A 21,266-nucleotide genomic window follows, 5' to 3' on the forward strand; every position below is an offset into this window, starting at 1 on the left:
GGGAACCTTCTTCTTTGCTCCCCAAGGAACAATTTCAAGAGCACCAGGGAGAAGAGTTGGTGGAAGAAGATTGGAAGAAATTTAAAGTTTATTTACAGAAACATTGTAAAATTAAGGAATGTTAGAAGGAGGCTGGAATGAAGTTATGTGGCGTTAGCAGAAATATTATAAAGGATTAAGTAAAAATAGACTGTTAATGGATGAAAGGAGGAAAGGTAAAGTTACATTATATTAAGATAAATTATAGGATAAAAATTGGAAAGGTGGAACGGTTTTGCTGAAATAGCTAACCGAACTAGAATACAAAGAAGGGAGGTGCGAGGAGGTCAAGGAAACAAGCAAATGAAAGATAAGTTATGGGAAGGTTCGTTGTGTTTTTTAATTGTTTCTATTTTTCTGTTTTTTATAATTATTATTTTCTTCTTTTTTCTATTCTTTTTTTTCCTTATTGTGATGTGTTGTTAAGTTTTTGTTTAACTTGGTGTTTTTTCTTTTTCTTTTTGTAACCTTTAAAATTTTAATAAATATTATTTATTTTAAAAAAAAAAAAAAACAATTTCAAGAGCAGAGAGGGTGATTTTCCTTCACACTGCAGCACCGGAAACCTCACTTGCAGCTCATAGTCTGTTGCTTAATGGAGGGAGAAGGGAACTTACAAAGCCCATTGCCAAGCAGACAGAAAATAAAAGCCACCGAGCTGCACTAAACCACACAGAAAGCTGCCTTATACCATGTCAGGCCATTGGATTCATCTATGTCAGTAACATCAGAACTGCCTGGCAGCAGCTCTCCAGGATTTCCCCAGTCCTACTTTCTATGGATCAGGGATTCTTTAGCGGCAAGTCCTCCCTTGCAGGTGGCCGGAGTGGATGCCAACCCTTGGGCTCCCTTCTGGCCCTACAAGTCTATGATTCTGTACCCGGAGGTGCTGAGGATTGCACAGCCCTCTGCTCTTATGGCTGAGCTACGGCCCTTACCCATGGTCTCAGGCAGAGAGGTTTTTCTCCCAGCCCCAACTCCCAAGAGCCAATAAACCGGATAGTCCAGAGATGATAATCGGATGCAATTTTATACTCCACAGCTGCAGGCATGGTGGCAACCACAGCCTTATATATTGGTGATTTAAACCTGGACTTCTCTGTTTAGCTGCCTAAGGGCTTGCCACTGAGTTACTTCAGCTGAAACAAGAGGTGGGTGCAGAATCGCAAGCTGACCTCCTCTTTTGACCAAGGATTTCTTGGGCGTATGGCTGAGGATTTCTTGTTCCACGTGCCCCAGTAGGCAGGGCGGTGATTCTCACAGAACTGCAGGAGCTTCATCCTACCGAACTTCTTCCTCTCCGGCACGTCTCCTGCTTGGCTGCTGCTCACAATGACCACATCGCTGTTGAAAGGAAAATGCTGTAATCAGTCACGGGTATGCAGCCCACCGGGGTTCCAAGCCAGTGAGAGAAAGACCACCGGCAGTTGACTGACGGCGTGAAAGACTCCTTTATCCCTGCTTTCCACTGAAAAGGATTTTTTTTATATAGAAGCAATGCTAAGACGGCAACGCTGGACTAACAAGAAAAGGGGCTACTGCCCCCCAATAAAGGTCTTTGCTTAAACTACTGAGCCTCTTGGGCTTGCTGATCAGAAGGTCGGCGCTTCGAATCCCCGCGACGGGGTGAGCTCCCGTTGCTCGGTCCCTGCTCCTGCCAACCTAGCAGTTCAAAAGCACGTCAAAGTGCAAGTAGATAAATAGGTACCACTCCGGCGGGAAGGGAAACGGCGTTTCTGTGCGCTGCTCTGGTTCGCCAGAAGCGGCTTAGTCATGCTGGCTACATGACCTGGAAATTGTACGACGGCTCCCTTGGCCAGTAAAGCGAGATGAGCACCACAACCCCAGAGTCGTCCGCGACTGGACCTAACGGTCAGGGGTCCCTTTACCTTTAAACTAAACCAAGTTAAACCAAATGAAAGAAAATTTTTCCTTCTTTTAGGTTTCTAACTCTCATAATTCCCTCTATCTGATGATACCGGGGTGGAGAACATGATGGGAGGCAATGAGCCAACGTCGGACGTTGCAGAATGCCATGTGCCCTGCTGAGGAGGGTTTGAGAGGAAGTGCCGCAGATTAAGGCGGTAGCAGTGAGCGGCCTTCTACGAGTAGCGTAGCTCAAAAGCTCACAATACCAAGAAAACTAACCTGTTGAATGCATCAGCATTCGGGCTGCTGACAAGGGTGGGTCCAGTTTTACAGGGATCTCTGCTTTTCAGTTCTTCCAAGAAAGAAGCACTGTAGCTCTGAGCTTGCAGCAGCCAATCTAACTGGTCCATGAGGTCCTGATCGACCGCAACTCGGCAGATTGGCGCAAGGACCATGTTCTCCTTGATCTCAAACGGAGCAAATCTGCCACACCAGCCAGCCAGAATCTGAAATCAGGAGGAAAATGTTATACACAAGCTCTTGGTCTCTCTCCATGCCCCCCTCCCAACTACCTTACTACCAGCACTAGCTTCCTATTCTCTCCTGGGCATAATTCATGTTTTGACCAACAAAGCCTGAAAAACATGTGGATACTAGATACATCTGGCTACTATGATGTGATGGTCCCTTTTGCTGCCTGAAGAAGACCAAAAATGATGCTTCCTCTCTGGTTTGGGCTGATATTTGCTTCTTAATCCAGGTACCAATTTTTGCCACCATCTATTCCCTCCCTTCCTGGTGCTACTTGAAATTCACTTAGAGAGCCAGTGTGTTGTAGTGGTTTAGAGCGGTGGACTCGTAATCTGGGGAACCGGGTTCGATTCCCCGCTCCTCCACATGCAGCTGCTGGGTGACCTTGGGCTAGTCCCACTTCTCTGAAGTCTCTCAGCCCCACTCACCTCACAGAGTGTTTCTTGTGGGGGAGGAAGGGAAAGGAGAAGGTTAGCCGCTTTGAGACTCCTTCGGGTAGTGATAAAGCGGGATATCAAATCCAAACTCTTCTCAAGGCCTCTGCAAGCCATGGGTCAGCTATGCTTTCTGACCTTTTTTGATCTCCACAACTAGCTAAAGCAGGGCTGGGGAACCTGTAGCCTTATTCCAGCATAAAAGGTGATGGGCGCAGAGTCCAGCAATGTCCTTAGAACCACAGGTTCCCCAACCCCAGGCCTAAAAAACTCTCAGAAAGGCAAGCGGAGAAGGTACACCCAGTAGCTTCTTCAACAATATAAGAAGCCCACTTCTTGTGGAGCCACACCTCCCAGCTTATTTTAGAATCAACACATGGAGGCATCTTTATTGGCTGGCTTTTGGTGATGGGCATTGAGGTGGCAGAGTGTTGGGTAAGAGATTTTAAATTATGCATTTAAAAAAATTACTAGCAGCACTTCATATTTATTTGTAGCACACTTGGGTTATATTCCTTGAGGGTGAGTAGAGCAATAGATCTAAAAATCAGGGTTTTGTGTTTGTATTCTACTTTTGATCTGATAGAAAGGTGAAGTAAACATATTTTAAATAAAAAAGACATACACAGTTCAGGGGGTTTTGTGCATGTACAACACAGCGTTTAAAATGTGAAGTGTGTTGGCCACCTTGAAGGCAATTTCCATTGCCCTGGAAATCTTACATGGATTTAAATGGCATTGCAGGAGAGCCAGACAAAGGCACAGAAACAGCAAAACAAAACTCACCTTTGGAGCAGGCTGGGTTTTGGGCTTTTGGAAGAACCTGGTGATCTCTGCCTTCTCTGCTTTGATACGCTAGAGATGGAAATATGGACAAAATGAAACGCAAACGATTTGGATTATTTAAAAGCATTTCTGCAAAAGCATCCCCCTTGCTCTGAATAATTAAAAACACCACTGTGAATTCTGGCCCCAGCCACCTACTGATAACAAGGCAATTCATAAAAAACGTAAGAAGCTGAATAAGCCAGACCCTTGTAGTCCACCAGGCTCAGTATTGTCTACACTGACTGGCAGAAGCAGCCCAGGATTTACTAACAGATGGGCTAGGCTAGCCTTCCCCTCACCAGGGTGTTTTTGCTGGGATGCAAGGAAGGCTTTGTTGTTGTTTAGTCGTTTCCGCCTCTTCGTGACCCCATGGACCAGAGCACGCCAGGCACTCCTGTCTTCCACTGCCTCCCACAGTTTGGTCAAACTCATGCTGATAGCTTTGAGAACACTGTCCAACCATCTTGTCCTCTGTCGTCCCCTTCTCCTTGTGCCCTCCATCTTTCCCAACATCAGGGTCTTTTCTCTTCTCGTGAGGTGGCCAAAGTATTGGAGCCTCAGCTTCAGGATCTGTCCTTCCAGTGAGCACTCAGGGCTGATTTCCTTAAGAGTGGATGCGTTTGATCTTCTTGCAGTCCATGGGACTCTCAAGAGTCTCCTCCAGCACCATAATTCAAAAGCATTCATTCTTTGACGATCAGCCTTTTTAATGGTCCAGCTCTCACTTCCATACATCACTAGTGTTTTCTTTAGTCTCTCCTGAATATTCAGGCAAAAGGCTTTAGGGGGCACGATATATAATGAAATCAAGAAGATCTGTGAAATGGCGTTTTGCCAGGCAAGGAGGGAAGGAAAGCAAGCAAGGAAGGCAGCCTCCTCCTGCCAATGGCAGAGGCCAGAGTGTGCTTCCCTTCAGCTAGACCAGCCTTTCCCAACTAGGTTCTCTCCAGATTATGGTGGACTACCAGTCCCACTGAACGCTGGCTGGGGCTGATGGGAACTGGAGTCCAACTGGAGGGCACGTGAAGGCTGAGCGAGACAAAACTCCACTTACCTTTTCTTCCTCTTTCAACCGTTTCTCCTCTTCTCTCTTCCTTTTCTCTTCTTGCTTTGCCCTTTAAAATAAAAGCTTGATTTCAGAGGGGCGGTGGCGGGGGGGACCAAGCAACCATGCACACATGTTCAAGCATGAGTCACACGTAAAAAAACCACACCAGAGAGGACAACTTACTCCAGAGCTTCCTGCTTCTCTTTCCGTTTCTCCTCTTTCGCCCGCAGCTTCTCAGCCTTCTCTTTCTCATCTTTCTCCCTTTTCTCCCTCCTTTCCTTATCCTTCAATTCTTTTTCTTCTTCCTTCTTCCTCTTCGCCTCCTCCCGGGCGCGTTCTTTTGCGGCCTTCGCCTCCTCCTTCAGCCTCCCCTTCTCCTCCCGCTCAGCTTGCTGCTTTTGAAGCTTCTCTGCACGTTCCTGATCCTGGGTTGCGAGAAACGACAACAGACGCCCCCAAACAGAAGAGCTCTTTAGGCAACTCTCCACCAACGCCCCACGAAAGTCTAATCGCAGGTGCCAAGAAGCTGCTCAATCAGGCTCCATTTCTGGTGAGAGGCCATTTGTTCCATCAGGCTTCTCACCTTCATCCACTGGTACCAGGAGGCCAGTCCACCAGGTGGCAGGAGAGAAGGGAAGCAGGCAGACTCCACCAGTGCTGCTGAGGGACCGGCAACGTTAACCTCTCCCTCTCCCTAAGCTGTTACCATTCCAGTTGACCAAAGCACCAAAGTTTGCTTCTCCTGCCCCTTCTCCCTCCTGATCCCATTTTCCTTGTGTCTAAGCCTGAGGGTGGGACATGGGTGGCGCTGTGGGTTAAACTAAAGAGCCTAGGACTTGCCGATCAGAAGGTCGGCGGTTCGAATCCCCGCGACGGGGTGAGCTCCCGTTGCTCGGTCCCTGCTCCTGCCAACCTAGCAGTTCGAAAGCACGTCAAAGTGCAAGTAGATAAATAGGTACCGCTCCAGCAGGAAGGTAAACGGCGTTTCCGTGCGCTGCTCTGGTTCGCCAGAAGCGGCTTAGTCATGCTGGTCACATGACCCGGAAGCTGTATGCGGACAAACACCGGCTCCCTCAGCCAATAAAGCGAGATGAGTGCTGCAACCCCAGAGTCGGTCACAACTGGACCTAATGGTCAGGGGTCCCTTTACCTTTGCCTAAGCCTGAGGGCAGGGCTGCCATGTTACTGGTAACTAAGCTGCTCTGGAAGCCTGAAGGGTAGGGTAAAAATGCTTCAAAACAAACAGACAAAGCAGCACCTCCTTTCTGTACTTGAGCTAAAGTTCCCGCACCCTCCTACTCACTTCATCTATAGCTTCTTGAATCCTGGCATTGCTTGTAGAGAGAAAAGAATAACGCTTGAAGCAAGGGCACAGAAAACAAAAAGGCCCACAGCGCGAAAAAGCAGCAAGTCAATCTGAATAGGGGTGGGGGAACTTTTTCAGCCAGAGGGCAACCTTCGGGGTCCACATGCCAGTGGTGGCTTGGACCTTCAGCAGAGGTCAGGAAACCAGAAAAGGGATGTGCTCTCCGCTCATTACCAAAAGTGAACAAATAAGGTTTCTAGGTCAATGGGGGGGGGGACACCACTTTACCCTCTGCAGCTTTAGTTTCTCCTTCTCCTCAGAACTTCGGTGAATTTTCTGCGGTGCCTGGAATTGAGAGGACAGAGACGAGCATGCGTTATTTACACCCCTTTAAAGCAACAGAAACGAAGAGTCCCGTGGGACTGGCGGTCAACATATTTGTTTTCTTATTACGTAAAAATCTGAATTCCTCAAGCATCCTTTAATAAAACTTGGGGAAGCTTTGGGTGCCGGAAGAAGGCTGCAGCTCTAAGCCAGGATTTAAAAAAATAATTCGAAAAGGTTTCACAGGTGGAACCTGCAATAAAATGCACTATGTAATCATCCAGTATTTATTTATAGAATTTATATCCTGACTTTTCAGCCAAAGGAGTTCAGGGTAGCAGTGCAGAATACCTACAAGGCACTTTTCCAGAATACTCTATTACTACTATCCCACCCTCACGAGCATCTTCAGTCCTCACTAAATTCTCCCCCCCCCCTCAATTTGTACTTCTGTAAAACTTGGGAGTTTCTTCAAGCCTGCTGATACCTCATCCTTGGCCCAAGACTGAAAAAGGAAGCAGTTGAGCATTGCTACTACATTTGACTGGAGTATTGGATGTTAGATATCCAGGGAGTATCCAATGTTTGTCGAGACTAGAGTACAACACTGAAACTGACATTGCTAATTTAGGAACGTATAGTCGTACCTTGGTTGCTGAACGCTCTGGAACTCGTACATTTCGGCTCCCGAACGATCTAAAACTGGAAGTGAGTGTTCCAGTTTTCGAATGATTTTTGGAAGTTGAACATCTGGCACGGCTTCCGATTGGCTGCAGGAACTTCCTGCAGCCGATCAGAAGCCACACTTTGGTTTCTGAACGTTTTGGAAGTCGAACGGACTTCCGGAACGGATTCCATTCGACTTCCAAGGTACGATTGTACTCCAATTATGGCTAACACGGGATACAGCAGTTTCCAAAATGTTGCACAGAACGTCTTCAGGGTTTTGACCTAGGAGCCCGAAAAATCCTGTAATGGAAGACATTTGTGCTACATGGTCTCCTTTCCAAACTCCTCTTGGTTCCTGCTTGCCCTGGCCTCCTCCCTCGTGTGAAATCACACACAGAGAGCAACCACCTAATGCGAGCTAAAAAGCTCTCTTCAATACAGACAAACCTTGGGTTGTATTCAGCAATAGTCATACTCAGAAGAGATCCGTTCAAATTAATGGGCATGAATAACTTATGTACATTAAATCTTCATTGGACACAACCTGCTCCACTTTCCAGAAGTCATGAAGCTGAAAGTAAAAGCTGAGAAGCAGCTCTTGCATAAAATGATGTTATGAAATACACACACACACAAATTCACTGAAATTATCTTCCAAAATATACTTTCAAGGTGGGATGGAGTAAGATACAAAAGATGGCCAATCTTGCCCACCTAATTTACTATGATATTTATTGTGTATGATTATGTTACTCTGAGTGTTTCAGTACTGAGAAAGCACAGCTGATAGACCTACAGTGGTGCCTCGCAAGACGAAATTAATCCGTTCCGTGAGGCTCTTCGTATAGCGGTTTGTTCGTCTTGCAAAGCAAGCTCATTGACAGCTTAGCGGATTAGTGCTATTAGCGGTTTAGCGGCTTTTAGCGGATCAGCTGATAAGCGGCTAAGCAAAAGGGGGGGGGAGGGGAAAAAACCCCGCAGGAACTCGCAAGACATTTTCGTCTTGCAAAGCAAGCCCATAGGGAAATTCGTTTTGCGAAGCGCCTCCAAAACGGAAAACCCTTTCGTCTAGCGGGTTTTCCGTCTTGCGAGGCGTTCGTCTTGCGGGGCACCACTGTACTGAATTGCATCTTAGGCTGTGTATGCACCACACATTTAAAGAGCATTGCTTTCCCCAAAGAATCCTGGGAACCATTGTTTACCCCCACAGAGCTACAATTCCCAGCACCCTCAACAAACTATCACTCCCAGGATTCTTTGGGGAAAGCCATGTGCTTCAAATGCATGCTCTGCATGTTATGTTATGTATATGGCTTTTTGGGGGGAGATTTACGCTCTTTTTGCATGATAATACTCAGAGCCTCTACCAAAGGCGTCATGGACTTTGAAGAAGCACGAACTTGGGGTGAAAGGGAGAAACGAGCTGCAGGGGAACATCTCCCAGCCCTACCCGGAAGCACCAGGGATTGAACATAGGACCTTCTGCACATAAAGCAAGATGTTCTACCAATGAGTTATGGCCCTTTCCTGAGGGGCACTGAAAGAACAGGCATATGCAAGGATTGTGGAATTTAACAGTTTAAAGCCCCTTCAGCAGACAAGCCTTATAGGTTATGGAATGTCAGACAGCTGCAGTTCAGCTAAAAACTCTCCAGCTCCCAATATATTAGAATCAGGACTTCTGCGACAGCACTCACCGGAATAGAGCACCAGTATACACACTCCTCTTTTTTTGCTGCATATGAAAGCCATTGTGTGCTGGCACCCCAAGCACTTTCATCAATACAAAATGCCGGCACCCCCCCAAATAACGTCAATGCCTCCCATTAAATTTCAGTAGGGCCTGGGAAGAAACTGTGCCCCATGCAAGCAGCAGCAGCAGCAGCACAGCTCACGCCACACACCTTGCGCTGCACACGTATTTCCCCAGAACAATAAAAGGAGGTGATCAAAATAAAAGTGTGCCCCAGATTCTTCTGTTTAAACATTATCCGGTGTTTCTCTAGAATGCCATCCTTCCCTGACCTAAAATTAAGCAATACGGGGGGTGGGGGGGATATTCTGGAGCCACTAGATTATATTTGAATTGCTGTATCTCCCCCACCTCACTTTTCTTGGGTTGGTTTCTTTTTTCAGGCCTTTACATCTCTCTACATGGGAATTAACCACATTTCCACTGCTCTGTGTAGGCCAAAACACAGTCTGCTGAAGCCCCCCCCCCCCCGCTATATACCGTATTTTTCGCTCTATAAGATGCACCAGACTACAAGACACAACTAGTTTTTGGAGGAGGAAAACAAGAAAAAAAAAATATTCTGAATCTCAGAAGCCAGAACAGCAAGAGGGATCGCTGCACAGTGAAAGCAGCAATCCCTCTTGCTGTTCTGGCTTCTGGGATAGCTGCGCAGCCTGCATTCGCTCCATAAGACGCACACACATTTCCCACTACTTTTTAGGAGAGAAAAAGTGAGTCTTATAGAGCAAAAAATACGGTATGTCACAGCAAACATCCATGTTTCATGTGGGGTGAAACATTTCCCAGGGCTTGCTTTTTCCACAGCATTTTTTTCTATTTTACAGGATCTTTAGTAACAATGAATGGATGCCAATCACAAATACAGCATTAGGTATGCCCAGGGTGGATTTGATTTAAATCACGATTTAAATCACTAGTCAGTAAGACTTGATTTAAATCATTTTTTTTTTTACCGAAAGACTCAATCTTGCTAGTATAATCTTAATATTTACAACCAGATGAAGGTTTCATTTTTGGAATAATATTCAGAGTAGTTTTTACAATTCTATCAAAAATTTCTGATTTGGTTATACTATTATAAATACATAGGCAGACAATTATGAAATTATTGTGTGGTTTAATAAGTTAACATCAGCAAGTTATATTTGGACAATTTTCTGATGTACTTTATTGGAAGGGGAATTCCCCCCCTTAATATCAATTTATTTAACTAAAACAATAACATTATAGCATATGTATCCATGTTTGTTAACTGATGTGGTTAAACGGTTTTTTAAAAAAACAAAACAAAAACTGAGCAGACATGAAAAGCTGAAAACAAATTCTTATTTCCTGATGAATAGCCTGTGGACTATAATGTAATTTAAATAGAAAACTATATTTAGAGAGATTTCCCCTCCAAAATAATTTTATTTTAAAAATCCAATTTAAATTAAAAAAAAAACTGTATTAAATCAAAAAATCCAAATTAAATAAAAACAATCTGCTTTTTAAAAAAATCATTAATTTTTATCCACCTTGGGTATGCCTGGCAGTTTCTAAGTTTTTAGCGTAACTTTATTAGGCACAAATAAGCATGCTAAATTAGATCACTCTGTTGGGCGCCAGAAACCTTTCCAATAAAAGCTGAACTTTTTCCAGTGCAAATTAGCTGACTATGCATAGGAGACCACCCCCTCCATCCCATTTCATTGCTACTGTGCCAACACAGTTATTTTTGAAGGGTTTGGCACTCAGATGACTATTTCCAGCCTATAACACGCGGTGGCCAAAATTCCAACCAGTCAAAAAGAAGATCCAATAGAGTGAGTGTTAAATATATTTAGAACGTGCCACTCCTTGCAAGACTTAGATTTCCACTTTGTATCTCAGCCAGCAGACTCTAATTCCCAACCTAGGCTACCAATCAATCACTTAAGACACATTCTAATTGCAACTTAAACCCCAAATATTTCCCTGTTCTAGTGATCTTTAGTTCCGAGAGCCTGCAGGTGAATTTTACCTAATCATGTGAAGTTGTACCTTTTTAAAAAGTGTGCTGGGGTGAGGAGAGACACCTCCTTATTTTACTTTCTTTAACCAAACCTTCCCTGACTCTGATCAGGCTGCACCACCATGCGAAATCAGAAACATTGTATGTTCTTGTTCAAAATCAAGGGTACAGTAACTTCAAGCAAAGCTAAGCTTAGCCAGCTACCAGTCCCATGGGGCAAATGTACAGTACAGTGGTACCTTGGTTTACGAACTTAATCTGTTCCAGAGGTTCGTTCTGAAACCAAGGCGTGCTTTCCCATAGCAGCGGGGGACTCAATTTACAAATGGAACACACTCAACACGTTCTGCTTCCAAGGCAAAGTTCAAAAACCAAAACACCTGCTTCCGGGTTTGCAGCGTTCTTAATCCAAGTTGCTCATAAACTAAGCTGTTCTTAAACCAAGGTACCACTGTATTTGACAACTGGCAGCTAAAGTAAGTTTCACTTCTAAGGAGAGGAAGATAGCAATGAAAAATTTAAAGGGTAAAGGGACCCCTGGCCATTAGGTCCAGTCGTGACCGACTCTGGGGCTGTGGCGCTCATCTCGCTTTATTGGCCGAGGGAACTGGTGTACAGCTTCCGGGTCATGTGGCCAGCAGGACTAAGCTGCTTCTGGTGAACCAGAGCAGCGCACGGAAACGCCGTTTACCTTCCCGCCTATTTATCTACTTGCACTTTGACGTGCTTTCGAACTGCTAGGTTGGCAGGAGCAGGGACCGAGCAACGGGAGCTCACCCCGTCGCGGGGATTCAAACCGCCGACCTTCTGATCAGCAAGTCCTAGGCTCTGTGGTTTAACCCACAGCGCCACCCGTGTCCCTACGTTTAGAGCATGGCATATTTCATGCTTTGGTGCGATGTCTTTCTTGCTTTTGTATGCTTAGTAGTGAGCTGGGCATTCACACGCTTGCTCCCTAAGTCAGGTCCTTAGTAGACGTGACTTTACAACATCATAGAACTGTAGAGCCAGAAGGGACTACGAGGGAATGCAGGAATCTTTCATCCAACCTGGAGCTTGAACCCAGGACCCTGGGATTAAGAATCTAAAAACCCTGGGACCAACTGTCCATGGCCCTCTGGCAGCGATGGTGGCTCATTTACCAGAAGCAATGTACTTAGCGTTAACTCTGGAAGTGTATATACTTGATTCTGGCCAACCTAAGACTCCTAGAGGGACACGGGTGGCGCTGTGGGTTAAACCACAGAGCCTAGGGCTTGCCAATCGGAACGTCGGCGGTTCAAATCCCGCGACGGGGTGAGCTCCCATTGCTTGGTCCCTGCTCCTGCCAACCTAGCAGTTCGAAATCACATCAAGTGCAAGTATATAAATAGGTACTGCTCCGGCGGGAAGGTAAACGGCATTTCCGTGTGCTGCTCTGGTTCGCCAGATGGAGCTTAGTCATGCTGGCCGCATGACCCAGAAGCTGTACGCCAGCTCCCTTGGCCAGTAAAGCAAGATGAGCACCGCAACCCCAGAGTCGGCCACGACTGGACCTAATGGTCAGGGGTCCCTTTACCTTTTAAGCCTCCTAGAGCAAAATATACATAGAAGATTCTAACTGCTCAGGATAAAAAAACGGGGGATTTGAACCGCCGACCTTCTGATTGGCAAGCCCTAGGCTCTGTGGTTTAAACCACAGCACCACCCGCATCCCTAACTGCTCAGGATGCAAGTATTTAAAAAACACACACAAAAAAAACAAAAACAAAAAAAACCCTAACCCACTGACAGAAAAGAGAAATATGTAACATAGCTTTTAGAAGTCACTGTACAATGTGGAAACCTGTGTTTGAAGCTGAAGTCCTGAGGGAGAACCTGATAGGGAAAGACCTAGGACAGGCACGTCCAATTCCCAAGAGTGTGATCTACTCCCAGTATAAAAGAAACAGGCAGTGATCTATCCATTGTCACTGGAGGGAGGAGAAGCGTGCGGTTTTGGGGGGGGGGAGGATTGCCAAGAGTTGTTGATTGTGGGGGGCCTTTGACCCGACTCTTTTGACCCGGCCTTCTGCCTGGTTCCCTGTAACCTCACTTCTCGCAGGGAGGGAACCACCAGAAGACCCTCGGTGCTGAACCTCAGTGTCCAGGCTGGACGATGGGGGTGGAGACGCTCCTTCAGGTATACTGGGCCAAGGCCGCTTAGGGCTTTAAAGGTCAGCACCAACACTTTGAATTGTGCTCAGAAACGTACTGGGAGCCAGTGCAGGTCTTTCAGGACCGGTGTCATTTGGTCTTGGTGCATATTCTCAGATTTCAGACTCTTGTCATTTAGAGTCCTCCCCTCCCCTGCCCCGCTCCCCAAGTTCTTCCAAAAATCACATAGGTCAAAATGAAACTTCCAACTGAATCACCCAGGGCGCACAGCTGTCCTTCCCAACCCAAGCTTCCTTAGAGGAGCACAGTTCAAAGGAAGGATCCTGCTGTTAAGGGACATGAAAGCCCCATCATATTCATGTTAGCTTTTTGAAGATTAGTTGCACTACAGAAAGCTTGCTGGGGAGACCACACATTACAAGGAACGCAAAATACCGTATTTTTTGCTCTATAGGACTCACTTTTTCCCTCCTAAAAAGTAAGGGGAAATGTGTGTGCGTCTTATGGAGCGAATGCAGGCTGCACAGCTATCACAGAAGCCAGAACAGCAAGAGGGATTGCTGCTTTCACTGCGCAGCGATCCCTCTTGCTGTTCTGGCTTCTGAGATTCAGAATATTTTTTTTTCTTGTTTTCCTCCTCCTGGTGCGTTTTATAGAGCGAAAAATACGATACTTTCGCTTTCCACCTTGCCCGGCTTTCAATGCTGCTGCAGCACCGATGGAGGGACCTAGCACCGGGGGCGGAATCATTCCTTGCCCATGATCGACCACAGTCCCATGATCTACCAGGAGCACCCCGGGGATCTACCTGTCAATCACGGTCGACCAGTTGGACATGTCTGATGTAGGAGATACGACAGACGAGGACGGTACCAAAGCTGGAGTAAATTAAACGGGCAGAGAGAGGACACTTGAGAGATGAGCGTGCGCATAAGGCAGCAACAGGAAGCTGGGAAAGAGAAGATTTTGCTAAGGAACATTTGCCATCTTTATTGCTTCCCTCTCAACACATACTATACCTTTCCAACAGGTGTTGAAGCAGCTATCGGACTATTGTCCTTGCATCCTTGTACACGCAGGGATTCAGGTGAACTGGTAAGGGAGGCCGAGCTTAACGAGGAATTTGTATAATCCTTGCTCTCTCCAGGACAAGACTCAATTGTCTCATTTCCAGAAGACAGGCTCCTTTCCAAAGGTGAAGCTTGTGGAGATCTGGTCGTCATGATATCCTCCAGGACAATGATGGGCATTTTCCTTTCAAATATGACATTACTGTGTTTGCTTTCTGTAGTACTATTGGTTTCTGTTTTGGTCAACACCATATCTGATAATTCATCCTCATCTGGTGTAACTGGGCAAGTTGCCATCAGAACATCCACAGGGGTATTACAAACAGGCTTTTGTGGACCAGATTGGGCTTCCGTTTCCTCGTGAGTTTTCTCTACAGGTGCTGCTACTTTGTTCGATTTGCAGTGGTCTGTGTCAGTATCACTCAGTCTGTGGTTGGAATCCTCTGTCAAGTCTATGAAGGGCAACTGACTTGTGCTATTTTTTGTGCTTTTCTGCACAAAGTTATCTAACGGGCCCTTGCCATTAATAAGTTTTGGAACAAATTGTGTCTCAGTTTCCTCATGGCAGCTGTTCTCCACATTGTCCGGTAACGGATGTGACAAACCAGGACAGGGCATGTTTTGATCAAAGACGTTTTGAGAGTTCCTGCCTCTTTTGACTCCTGGATTTCCATCAAGTTTCTCCTTTGGTATGGGATTCAAACGCTTGAAAGGCAATCTTGCTGGAATAGGAAAAAAGAAGCAGATGAAGAATGGTAGCTTACAATTTTGGGCAAGGTAAAAAAAGAGGCAAGTGATCTAACATATGGATGTATTTTTCCCAATAAAAGTACATACAGTGGTGCCTCGCAAGACGGAATTAATCCGTTCCGCGAGTCGCTTCGTCTAGCGGTTTTTTTGTCTTGCGAAGCAAGCCCATTGACGGATTAGCGCTATTAGCGGTTTATCGGCTTAGCGAATAAGCAGCTAAGCGGCTTAGAAAAAGGGAACTCGCAAGACATTTTCGTCTTGCGGAGCAAGCCCATAGGAAATTTGTTTTGCGAAGCACCTCCAAAACGGAAAACCCTTTTGTCTAGCGGGTTTTCCGTCTTGCGAGGCATTCGTCTTGCGGGGCACCACTGTATTTTAGAAAGCAGGATCTGTGCACCCAAGCTTACTAAATAACACCCATTTGCAATGGGGGGGGGATGGTAAGAAGGAAGAGGCCTTGGAGATAACCTAGCCCAGCTCCCTATGCAATTACAACATCCCTGATAGATGCTGAACCTCTGCTTAAATAGCTGCAGTGAAGAACAGCCCACATCTCCCAAGGCAGACTATTCCTGTATCAAACATCTCTTACCGTTAGGAAGTTTATGTTTTTAAATCAAAACTGTCTGCAGACCTCTTTGGTAACAAGCAACAAATGTTTAATACTACGAACAATAATTTCCTCCTGATGTTTAGCCAAATTCTACGTTGTTGCAATTTTCATTCATTAACTCTAGCCCTACCCTGTAGACCAGGGGTCAGCAAACTTTTCCTGCAGGGGGCCAGTCCACTGTCCCTCAGACCTTGTGGGGGGCTGGACTTTTTTTGGGGAGAGGGGGAGAACAAATTCCTATGCCCCACAAATAACCCAGAGATGCATTTTAAATAAAAGCACACATTCTACTCATGTGAAAACACGCTGATTCCCAGACCGTCCGCAGGCTGGATTTAGAAGGTGATTGGGCTGGATCTGGTCCCTGGGCCTTAGTATGCCTACCCATGCTGTAGACTGTAGAGCCACAGAGAACAAGCCTGCTCCGTACATGCAACAGCATTGTGTAGTTCAAAGATACCACACCATGTGTCCCTTCAGACGCTGTTGGGCTCTCAGCTTCTATCAGCCCAACAACGAGCATGGCCAATGGTGAGGGATGAAGGGAATACCCGGAGGGACACAAATTCCTCATCCCAGGCGATAGGTTAGGACTGGGAAGAACCAGGTTCAAAGATCACAAATAGATCACTGGGCGACTTTCAGCCTAACCCAACCCATAAAGTTGCTGTGTGGATAAGAGCAAATGCAGGCATATACCCCACCCTGAACTCATGGATGGGATAAAACATGCAGCCAAAAACTGAATAAAAATGCAACTCTCATCTTTTAAACAGGGAAAAAAAAGGTGGCGACATATCAAGATGAGATGACAGAAAAATATTTCCTCTTGCAAAAATCGTAACCATTCACAAATACATCAAGTAGAATCATACTCCAAATATATGTATGACAGGGCACTGAATAACTTCTGCTTTGCAAAGATTGTAGCTAAACACCATTGCTTTCCCTCAAATTAAATCAATACTGCATTCCTGGAAATGTAGCATTCTGAGTTCAAAGGTTTATGTATAGTATCACACTTAATTATAGAGAAATCTAACAAGCCTGAAGGAAAAGAGTTTAGCAAGTCTGTGCCATGCAGAAAGAATAGCCTGGGCTGAAAATGAGTCAGGGTTTTTTGTTTTTGCTTGAAACGGGTTACCTTGTATCAGTTTCCGGGCTGGAACCGCTGATTTATCTTGACACTCCATAGCTGTCAATGGAAAACAATCAATTTAATTATAAACTGCATTTGATGAATGTGTCTATGGAAAAGGTTTACGAAAACAGTCTATAAACACAATAGTCTTAAAATATTGAAAAATGTAGTGTTGCAACGAATAATTCAACATTACACTGGAAACATCAAACATGCACATGAACTGAAAGCTTCCCAAATTATTAGGCATCTAGGGTTGCATCCAATTACATGCAATTCAGAGCAGACCCACTGATATTAATAGGATTACATTCGTCACTTCTATTTAACTTCCCACAGAACTGGAGAGGCTTGGCGGGTCTAATTAGGCTGATGGGCCAGAAGCTCCCCATTGCCACTGTACTCCACTGATTCCCTAGGGGGGACCAGTACCCCTTTCCCACACTCAACTCTCATTGCAAGTTACCAGTTGTTCCCTGTGTTCCCTCCCTGCCTCCTTCCTTGGATCCCACGCAGACCCAATCACTCCTCAAACCACAAATCCTACTCTATCACTATTATACCTTCTCCACTAACACCCAGGTGTGGGGAACATTTGCCCCCAGTCACGGACACGGCCGAACCACACCTCCCATCAGACGCAGAAAACACAGCCTCAGATTATGAGAGGTGCGATTCGGCAACATCTGGAGGGACAAAGGCACCCAATGCCAACATTAACCTTTTCAATATTTTTGACAGCGTCAGTTCTCCAAGCGTGTCCCTTTACCTTTAAGCCTGCATATCACTGACTTCCTTGCAAGTCCAAACATAGTGTCTTTCCAATCCATCGCCCTCATTCCTACAGCAGTCAACTAGATGCCAACATGCCCTTCTTGATATTTTGGCCGGATGTTTACTTGCACCCCATTGCCAAGTTAACAAAAAACGCAGCCCACATGCCAGTTTTAAGACTGCGTTGCGTAATGGCTTGTGGTGCTAGAGCAATATACCAACACATGGGCGCTTTACATTAACATATATGGTGCATATTTGTGCGTGATCACCAACCAAACATTAACCCTGCTTCCTCAGCAACAACATTGGTTGCCAAACGAAGGAATGCTCAAATGATAGAGGTCCACCTTATGCCTTGTGACAGCCCCACCCCCCTATAGTTGACATGATTCGAGATGAGTATAGCAGGGCGTTTTCATCAAGGGACTCCCCTGCCTTCATAATTCAAGCTCTGGGAGTCACCCTGCGTGGCCCATCCAACACTTGCTGGACCCAGGCTCCCCTTCTTTAACCCCCCCCCCAACCTGCCTCAATTTCCTCCCTGCCTCGGTTTCTCTCAGGCGGCAATAGGTTCTCCATTTCCCTCCCTTGGGATCCCACTCCAAAAGCTCCATTTCCAGAGCCATAGAACTGTATAGTTGGAAGGGACCCCGGGGGTCATCCAGTCCAGCCCCCTTGCAGTGCAAAAATCTCAGCTAAAGCATCCCTGACAGAGGGCTCTGTCCAACCTCTGCTTGAAAACATGCAACATAAATATATCCCTGCCTCCCTTCTCCACCCCCCCCCAAAAGTGTTTCCACTAACAGGGACTCTGACACCCAAACAAACTCATGTCTGCCTCGCCCCCTCCCCCACGAGGACCACAACAGCTCCCTTGGCCCTGCCTCAGTTTCCCTCCCCAGCAGCCCATAAGATATCCCCCCTCCCGCAGCGCCTCAGTTCCCCCTCTGAAAGCCTGCAGAGCCTGCAGCCAGTGGTTAGAGAACATGGGTGTGCAATTATCGTAGAACTGTACAGAGTTGGAAGGGTCCCTCAGGGGTCATCCAGCCCAGCCCCCTTGCAGCCCACCCATAAGGGATTTCCCTGTCCCTCCCTCCTTGCTGCAGCGCCTCAAGTTTCCCCTCTGAATCCCTGCAGAGCCAGTGGTTAGAGAACATGGGTGTGCAATTATCGTAGAACTGTATAGAGTTGGAAGGGACCCTCAGGGGTCATCCAGCCCAACCCCCTGCATGCAGGAGTCTCAGCCAAAGCATCCCTGACAGATGACCCCATCCAACCTTTGCTTGGAAACTTCCGACATAAACATATCTCTACAGTGGTACCTCGGGTTAAGTACTTAATTCATTCCGGAGGTCCGTCCTTAACCTGAAACTGTTCTTAACCTGAGGTACCACTTTAGCTAATGGGGCCTCCCACTGCCGCCGGAGCACGATTTCTGTTCTCATCCTGAAGCAAAGTTCTTAACCCGAGGTACTATTTCTGGGTTAGCAGAGTCTGTAACCTGAAGTGTTTGTAACCTGAGGCACCACTGTATTTCGCTTCTCCCCCCATCAAAAGAAAAGTGTTTTCCAATTATGGTAGAACTGTGTGGAGAGTTGGAAGGGACCCCCAGGGGTCATCCAGCCCAACCCCCAGCAGCCCATAAGACATTCCCTCCCTCCTGCTCTGCAGAGCCACCCTTCCCCCCCCTCAGGATGACCATTATTACCCCCCCCAATATATCCACCTCAGCAGCCATGACATGCCTCAGTCCCCCCCCGCCAGCACCTTAATACTCGCAGCGTGACACACACACAACCCCCCCACCCTATTTCCCACTTCAGTTTCCCCTCAAGACAATATCTCCCCCCCCCCAAAAGTACCCCCCCAATTATCGTAGAACTGTGTGTAGAGTTGGAAGGGACCCCCAGGGGTCATCCAGCCCAACCCCCAGCAGCCCATAAGACATTCCCTCCCTCCCACTCTGCAGAGCCACCCTACCCACCCCTTCCCCCCCCTCAGGATGACCATTATTCCCCCCCCCAATATATCCACCTCAGCAGCCACGACATGCCTCAGTCCCCCCCCCGCCAGTACCTTAATACTCGCAGCGTGACACAAACAACCCCCCCCGACCCCTTTTCCCGCTTCAGTTTCCCCTCAAGACAATATCTCCCCCCCCAAAAGTTTTTCCCCCTGTGTGTAGAGTTGGAAGGGACCCCCAGGGGTCATCCAGCCCAACCCCCAGCAGCCCATAAGACTTATTCCCTCCCTCCCGCTCTGCAGAGCCACCCTACCCCCCCTTTCCCCTCCTCAGGACGACCATTATTCCCCCCCCCCCCATATATCCACCTCAGCAGCCACGACATGCCTCGGTTCCCCCTCAGGAACCACCCCACCCCCAGCACCTTAATACTCGCAGCGTGACACCCCTCCCTTTTCCCGCTTCAGTTTCCCCTCAAGACAATATCTCCCCCCCCCCAAAGTTTTTTCCCCTGTGTGGAGAGTTGGAAGGGACCCCCAGGGGTCATCCAGCCCAACCCCCAGCAGCCCATAAGACATTCCCTCCCTCCTGCTCTGCAGAGCCACCCTCCCCTCCCTCTCAGGATGACCATTATTCCCCCCCCCCCAGTCTATCCACCTCAGCAGCCATGACATGCCTCAGTCCCCCCCCCCGCCAGCACCTTAATACTCGCAGCGTGACACCCCCACCCCTTTTCCCGCTTCAGTTTCCCCTCAAGACAATATCTCCCCCCCCAAAGTTTTTTCCCCTGTGTGGAGAGTTGGAAGGGACCCCCAGGGGTCATCCAGCCCTACCCCCAGGAGCCCATAAGACCTTCCCTCCCTCCCGCTCCGCAGAGCCACCCTACCCACCCCTTCCCCCCCCTCAGGATGACCATTATTATCCCCCCCCAGTATATCCACCTCAGCAGCCACGACATGCCTCAGTCCCCCCCCTCCAGCACCTTAATACTCGCAGCGTGACACCCCCACCCCTTTTCCCGCTTCAGTTTCCCCTCAAGACAATATCTCCCCCCCCCACAAACCCACGACCCTCCTTCCCCGACCTGCCTCAGTTTCCCCTCCCCTCGAGTCCTTCCCCCCGCCCTTCATATAAGATACTTCATATCTTATTTCTCCCTCTCCCTCTCCTGCTACAAAGTTTTACCTCAGGACTGAGGGAAGAAGATGAGGGAAAGGCCTCTCGCGCGCGGGAGGGGGGAGAGGGAGGCCGCGCCGGGCTCCCCCTCACGAGAACCGGGGAAGGAGGGGGGGGCGCGCGCGCGTCCCCGAGGCACGCTCCCGCGCCGGCCCCCTCTTAACAACCCTCACAGGTTTAAGAAAAAAAAAAAAAAACACCACACAAAGCCGTCCGTTACCCGCGACGGCGGCTTTTTGTCCCCTCCGGCACCCCGTCCGGCTCCCGCTCCGCTCGTATTTGGCGGGATCTCGGGAGGACTTCGCGCTCCGGCGCCCTGATTGGGCGGGACGCCGCGCCCCCACGTGACCCGGCCTTCCTTTCTCTTTTCTTCCTCCGCCGCCTTCATGAAGGCTGGCGGAGGGATGGAAGCCGAACTCTCGCGAGAAGAGGGACGGGAAAGGTCCCGGCCACGCCTCCCCGCTCACCCGGCCCAACGTCTTCTCGCAAGGATCCCCCCCCCCCGTAGAGGTAGCGTGGGAAAAAACATGACTAGTTCTCGCGATAACTGACGGGGAACGTGACGCATGCGCCCATTGGTTCATTCGCCCGCCCATAAAGATAAAATGAGAGGCGCTAGATTCCCAACCTTGGGCCTCCAGCTGTTTTTGAACTACAATTCCCATCATCCCTGACCACTGGTCTTGCTAGCTAGGGATGATGGGAGTTGTAGTCCAAAAACAGCTGGAGGCCCAAGGTTGGGAAACACTGGATTAGAGGCGATCACTGCAGAGGGTGGCAGCAGCCACGAGATGAGATGGCAAAAAGTGAAGATCATGGCCCCTGGGCCCATCACCTCCTGGC

General features: G+C 47.7%; 1 protein-coding gene and 1 long non-coding RNA gene across 3 annotated transcripts in view; both read right to left on the reverse strand.

Moving 5' to 3' along the window:
* The window catches only part of CHAF1A (chromatin assembly factor 1 subunit A), a 32,740-nt gene extending 11,964 nt beyond the window's left edge, over window positions 1–20,776 (reverse strand). Inside the window, exons 1-9 of one of the 2 annotated variants that reach the window (XM_081846101.1) lie at window positions 20,644–20,776; window positions 16,511–16,561; window positions 13,953–14,725; window positions 6,344–6,400; window positions 4,933–5,174; window positions 4,756–4,816; window positions 3,660–3,728; window positions 2,188–2,414; window positions 1,215–1,383 (exon numbers count right to left, since the gene is read on the reverse strand). In XM_081846101.1, coding sequence (XP_081702227.1) covers window positions 1,215–1,383; window positions 2,188–2,414; window positions 3,660–3,728; window positions 4,756–4,816; window positions 4,933–5,174; window positions 6,344–6,400; window positions 13,953–14,725; window positions 16,511–16,559 — 1,647 coding nt within the window. In that variant the 5' untranslated portion in view covers window positions 16,560–16,561; window positions 20,644–20,776. Of the gene's footprint in view, window positions 1–1,214; window positions 1,384–2,187; window positions 2,415–3,659; window positions 3,729–4,755; window positions 4,817–4,932; window positions 5,175–6,343; window positions 6,401–13,952; window positions 14,726–16,510; window positions 16,562–20,415; window positions 20,589–20,643 lie in introns of those variants that run through there. The other variant, XM_081846102.1, reaches the window with a different exon arrangement.
* The window catches only part of LOC309333110, a 51,788-nt gene that overhangs the window by 17,682 nt on the left and 12,840 nt on the right, over window positions 1–21,266 (reverse strand). The gene's annotated exons all lie outside the window — the stretch shown is intronic.

Source organism: Podarcis erhardii, assembly GCF_964252035.2.
Source record: "Podarcis erhardii genome assembly, chromosome: 18".
NCBI lineage: Eukaryota > Metazoa > Chordata > Lepidosauria > Squamata > Lacertidae > Podarcis > Podarcis erhardii.